The sequence below is a fragment of the Cavia porcellus genome, unplaced genomic scaffold (genome assembly GCF_034190915.1).
Source record: "Cavia porcellus strain 051 isolate PalLab524CR breed Dunkin Hartley unplaced genomic scaffold, mCavPor4.1 scaffold_1, whole genome shotgun sequence".
In the NCBI taxonomy this organism is placed as follows: domain Eukaryota; kingdom Metazoa; phylum Chordata; class Mammalia; order Rodentia; family Caviidae; genus Cavia; species Cavia porcellus.
In genome coordinates this window covers 183360216-183366765 of record NW_026947484.1, presented here as the reverse complement: position 1 = coordinate 183366765, position 6550 = coordinate 183360216, and the positions used below count along the sequence as shown (strand labels likewise).

At 34.3% G+C, this 6550-nt stretch overlaps 1 protein-coding gene across 1 annotated transcript; it reads left to right on the top strand.

The window, feature by feature from the left end:
* Positions 1-4804: 4804 nt before the first annotated feature.
* On the top strand, positions 4805-5764 carry LOC134473870 (olfactory receptor 13F1). Its single transcript, XM_063239624.1, has one exon. It carries the CDS (start codon positions 4805-4807, stop codon positions 5762-5764), a length of 960 nt encoding a protein of 319 aa, XP_063095694.1.
* The last annotated feature ends 786 nt before the right edge of the window (positions 5765-6550 follow it).

Sequence of the window (6550 nt, the reverse complement as noted above, 5' to 3'; positions counted from 1 at the left end):
AAGGCCATCTATGACAAACCAACAGTCAACATGATACTAAATGGAAAAACTGAAAGTCTTTACTCTAAAATCAGGAACAAGACAAGGATGTCCACTATCACCACTCCTATTCAATATAGTTCTGGAAATATTAGCCAGAGCAATCAGACAAGAGAGAGAAATAAAAGAAATAAAGATAAGAAAGGAAGAAGTAAATTTATCATTATTTGCAGATGACATGATACTTTATGTAAAAGACCAAAAAAATCTCCTTTAAAAGACTACTAGAGGTAATAAACTAATTCAGCAGTGTAATCAGATACAAAGTCAATGCTCAAAAATCAATAGCATTCATGTACACAAACAAAAGATTCACCCTTCACAATAGCATCTAAAGAAATGAAATACCTTGAAATCAACCTAACCAAGAATGCAAAAAGACCTATATGCTGAAAATTTTACTACTCTTAAAAAGGAGATTGAAGAGGATATTAGAAAATGGAAAGATATCCTTTGCTCATGGTTAGAAAGAGCCAACATTGTGAAAATGGCCATATTCCCAAAACTGTACATAGATTTAATGCAATTCCAGCCAAAATACCATTAACATACCTAACAGATATAGAGAAAACACTTGTAAAATTCATTTGGAAACAGAAGAAACCTAGAATAACAGAGGCAATTCTGGACAACAAAGGCAAAGCAAGAGGCATCTCAACTCCTGACTTGAAACTATACTACAAAGCCACAGTGATAAAATCAGCATGGGACTGGCAAAGAAATAGACCACAGATTAGAAGATGCAAGCACAACTACAAAGACACTCAGCCACCTAATATTTGACAAAGGGGCTAAACATGTTCACTGGAAAAAAGGTAGCCTCTTTAGTAAATGGTGTTGGAAAAATTGGCTTTCCACATGCCAAAGACTAAAACTAGACCTATGCCTATCACTGTGCACTAAAGTCAAAATGGATCAAATTCTAATCATTAAAACAGAAACACCAAATCTATTGGAAGACAAGATAGGTAGAAAACTTGGAGACATAGGGAATAGGTAAAGAATTCATGAACAAAACACAAACCACACAGGAAATACTTCAAGAATCAACAACTGGGATCTCATCTTATTAAAGTTTTTGTGCTTCAAAAGACATCACCAACAAAGTGAAAAGAAAATCCACAGAATGGGAAAGAATTTTAGCCAACAATCCCTCAGACAAAGGATTTATATCCAGAGTATATAAAAAGAGTTGAAAAACATCAAGCCCCCAAATTCAAAGACTCTCTCCAAAAATGGGCATTTGGGATGGACACACATTTCTCAGATGAAGACATACAAATGGAAAATAAATACATGAAGAAGTGTTCACCATCACTGGTCATTTGAGAAATGCAAATTAAAACAGCACTGAGATTTCATCTCACTCTGGAAAGAATGGCTGGCATCAAGAAATCAACTATAAGAAACGTTGGCGAGGCTGTGGGGGAAAAGGAACACTTGTCCACAATTGGTGGAAGTGTAGACTGGTGCAGCCACTATGGAAATCAGATTTCTCAGAGGACTAGAAGTAGAAGTTCCATTCAACCCAGTTATTCCCCTCCTGGGTATTTTCCCAAAAAATTTGAAAAGATCATACCACAGTGATATATGTGCATCCATGTTTATAGCAGCACAATTTGTAATAACTAAATCTTGGAAACAACCAAAATCCCATCCTATTGTAGAATGGATGAAAAAGATGTGGTATTTTTATACAATGGAATATTAATCAGCTATAAAAAGAATGATCTTGAGGCCTTTGGAGGTAAATGGAGACAACTTGTAACTGTCCTCATAAGTGAAATAAATAAGTCTCACATTTGTAAATTTCACGTTGTCTCTCTAGCATAAAAATAATAAAAACTGAAAGAGTAAGATTAAAAATACATAAAAGATATTGTAAAAATGAAATGAAAGTGCTCTAAAGGTTATAACTATATGAATATTTATGTGTGTTAACTGGACATATTACTAAGTTTCCATTAGATCATTGAGCAGAATGGTTTGCACTGCCAATGTTTGTCCACTTTTTATGCTTTAATTTTGTATCTTGAACAACTATTTCTAAGAGGACAATATGTAACTTAACTAGTTATTTCTTAGTGTTAATATTTTTCTTTGAAAGTCTGTATTACTTATGCCCTTTTTTCTGTTGTCTTTTCTTTCTTTTTTCTTTAAAAAAATCTACCCCAGTGTTATTTGACTATTATCTATACAATATTTACATACGTGGTAACAGATTTATTGAAAGATTTACATATATGTTATATATACAAGGAGTAATCAAAAGATATAATTAATGTTTACATTTTTTTAAAAAATTATTACAGTAAAACACATACCTCCAAGAATGATAGAATAAGTTTGCTTGAAGTGAGGGAAAACATTTTGAAAGAAATAAATGATAATGTGTCTTTCATTGTAAATAATTTTAAAATTTAAGCACTCCCTGTATTTCTTGATCACACCATGTTAATTAAATACTTATGGCAATTTCTATCAAATAAAAATAGAACTAGTCAGCTATGGAAAAAGTCTTTGAAGCTGTGAAACAAAACTTTCCCTTTTTTTCATATTGTGTCTATCAGATACTGTATCCCAGTAACAGAAACCTGACAATGACAGTTAACTAGAAACTTATCAGTTTTCAAGTAGTCAATTTTGCCTTTGTTCATCTTTATATTGTACTTTTGTTTTCTTTTTCTTCAACTCTTTACTATTTTCTTGTACTTACTTTGAATTATTTTGTTCTTTGTTTCTTAACTAGTTGCAATCTTATATAACTGATTTAAAATTTCCTTTTGTACTGTAATTGTTTGGAACTGTTTTTCTAAACACCTCTTTGGCTGCATCCCATATACTTTGATATATTTTATTTTCATGAGCATTCAGCTTAAAATATATTTTAGGTTTTTTTTGTTATTTTTCCTTACACATCAGTTATTTATAAATGTATTACTAATTTACAAGTATTTTAGAATTTACTGCTTACAGTGCTAACACTGCTTTCAAATTTAATTCATTTGTGTTCCATGCTTTAGATTTTGCTGAGACACTTTTCATGAACCATATGTACTCCATCAGGCCATGTGCCATACTCCACAGAAAAGAATATACGCTCTGAAAGGTCAATAGTGTCTTCTAAATGTCCCCATAATCAATTTTCAGTAGTCTTTTTCAGTGTCCTAAATCTGCACTGAATTTTTGCCTACTTCTATTACTAATTATTGCAGAGGAGAGTTAAAAATATAGAGATGTAACTATAGACATGTTTGTTTTCTTTCAGTTGTCAATTCATGCTTTATTCTTTGCATACATGTCACTTTTAATGTGTTCTTGTGTTATTTCATCTTGTAATATTTCTTTCTGAAAACACTCCACTTCCTTATAGTTAATTTGCCTGCTATTCTAATCAATTATAATTATTCTGTGATGAAACTTAAAACCTGTTTCCCCAAACCAACACAGTCACTTAATCATCATGGAAAGGAAGAAGGAAAACAAATAAGTAAACAGGGTTTATTTAAAAAAAAAAACTCTGAAACTCTGAACTTTGAGGAATTCTGAAAAGTTAAAATGCCATTATTTTGCCAGAGGAAAAGTGTTCATGAAAGCAGATGGACCTGCATTTTCCACATCCGCTCTCACGTGAGTCCTCCTGTTAAGCTGTGATAAGCAATGCAAGAGTTAACTAAGTTCGCATTCTTCCATCTTTTGTAGGTTTCACGCTTTTACAATCATTCACATTTTATGAAACTCTCCTGAAGGAGAACATGTCAACATTATGCATGTCCCTTAACTTTAAGTTAAATAGCGTAATTGATTTCATCACATAATCTGGAGACAAGTAAGATTCCCCTTTCCAAAGAGAGTCTTGACAGGAATGTATTTCTTTCACGTTTGGGTAGTACTACAATTAGACCAGACACACCACAGATTATAATTGGATCTATGGGACACAATCCCTAGAGTTTCAGAATCTGTACTATTGTACAAACATGCTTGTAACTGTAATTTGCTGCCTTGTTTACAAACTTTCCAAAATCATGCAGCCCCTTAAATTGCCTTCCAGTGCCAATGACTGGTCCTTTGGAGGGTGTCTGCACAGCACAGATACCAGGACAAGCACAGTAATATGAAAGGCACTCATGCCTTGCATCTATCAATGTCTGCAACCCCGTTTCTAGGTTGGGAAGGAAACCTTTGCTTCTTTCTAAGTCATCAGGATTTTCAGTGAATCGGTTTGTGTCTGCAGAAATCTATACTGCTTTTTTACTCCTTGAACTTTGGGCATAGCTCCAAGAGTGGCAGAAGACACAGTAAACTTGGGAAACAGAACTTTTCTAAGTGAGAAGACTATTACCAAACTAGAAGAAGAAAATAATTTCAATGATTCAAAGGTAAATACATGACAGAATAGTAAATCAGTTACAAATGTAGTTTTCAAAAAAGAAGAAAGCAAAACTTAACATTTTATTTAACTTCTTTCATGTTTACTAACTAAACCCAATTCTAGTCTACCCCCCTTAACACTCATAAAGAAGAAAATCTTGTGATAACAATAGTAATCTGAGGATTTATCTATTGATTTCCCACTTAAATTATACTAATAGAAGATTGTTCAAGCATTCATAACAGTTGGTAACCTAGAGAACGATATAAGTACATAATATAACACGAAGAAAAATATGGCAGAAAATGTGAAAGGGGGATCATTTGTTCGATATGTATAACATATGATACTAATACATCTGTGTGTGTATAATGAACATATCATAATAAAATGCTTCAGGAAAACTGGACATCTGTAACGGTTTTTATCTTCCTGGGATTTTCCCACTACCCCAAAATTGAGGTCATCATATTTACTCTGTGTCTGCTGATGTACCTCTTCACCTTGCTGGGAAACCTAATTCTGATCTCCATCACCATCCTGAATTCCCACTTGCACACCCCCATGTACTTCTTCCTCAGCAACCTCTCCATTCTGGACATCTGGTATACCTCTTCTGTGCTCACTCCAATGCTAGCCAACTTTGTTGTAGGGAAAAACACCATCTCATTCTCAGGATGCGCTTCTCAGATGTACTTCTCTCTTGCCATGGGCTCCACTGAGTGTGTACTGCTCTCCATGATGGCCTATGACAGGTACGTGGCCATCTGCCATCCCCTGAGATATCCTATCATCATAAACAGGAGGGTCTGTGTGCAGATTGCTGCTGGCTCCTGGGTGACAGGCTGCCTCACTGCCCTGGTGGAGACAGTGGCTGTGCTGCAGCTGTCTTTCTGCAGAAACAGTGTCATCAATCACTTCACATGTGAAATTCTAGCTATCTTGAAACTGGCTTGTGTAGACACCTCCACAGTGCAGCTAATCATGTTAGCGATCAGTGCACTCCTTCTGCCCATGCCATTGCTGCTCATTTGTACTTCATACGTCTACATCCTCTCCAGCATCCAGAGAGTCCATTCAGGAGATGGTCAGAGCAAAGCCTTTTCTACATGTGCAGCCCACTTGACCGTGGTTGTTCTGTTCTATGGCACGGCTCTCTCCATGTACTTGAAGCCCTCAGAAGTGAATACACAGGAAATAGATAAGTTTATGGCTTTGATATATGCTGTATTAACTCCCATGTTGAATCCTATTATCTATAGTTTAAGGAACAAAGAGGTAAAAGTGGCTGTGAAAAAATTGCTGATGAAAAATCCTTTAAGTACTGCCTTAATATCCACCCTCAAGTAGTGTAATATGCACACTTATCTAGACAATCTCCAACATTATCTGGAAAACTGCATAATAGGGCTATAAACCAAAACTCTTATAATAGTAATATAAACTTTTCAACAGGAACTCACCCATGTTCTCTGTCTTCAGTGCTTTCAGTATTAATAAATCAATTACAAAGAATTTTGTTTCCAGGAAAAGAATTAACTTTAAAATTAGGCAACTGTTCATTGTTTCATACTTGACTTACTGTATAAGCTTAGAGTAACATACTGGCATTCTATGAAAATAACTAATATAGCGAGAATGTAGAATTTTGAGCTCAACAACTTTTGAAATATCTCATGAAAAGCAACTTCTTCAAGTTTAAGAAATATACATCTTTTAAATTAATCAACAATATACATGTTTTCTAAAACCAAAAACACCATCAATTAAGAATTCCTCATAGTCTCTGTAATGATTAAATGTAAAAAAATATATTATATAGAAGAGGAATACTTTGTTTATTTGTGATGTGTATGTGGGTAATGAATAAATATCTGTATATGCACAAATTTATCCTAAGAAGCATTGATACCATTGTAATCGTATGCATGGGGTGGAGTAAAGATGTGACAATCTGGAGATGTTACAGGAGCTGTGGGAGTAAGGTCACAGTGTTCTCACATTGTACTTCATTGTCTTGGTGAATTAATCAACACTTGTATACCAAATGTTATTTTTTTAAAGTATGTCAAATACTTGACTGATTAAGTTTGAGGAACTAAAGATCTTTATCCTATAGTGATTACACTGCAGAAT

What these genes read in the sequence shown, in the direction of transcription:
- LOC134473870 (XM_063239624.1), top strand. Translation starts at nt 4,805, where the DNA reads ATGCTTCAGGAAAACTGGACATCTGTAACGGTTTTTATCTTCCTGGGA.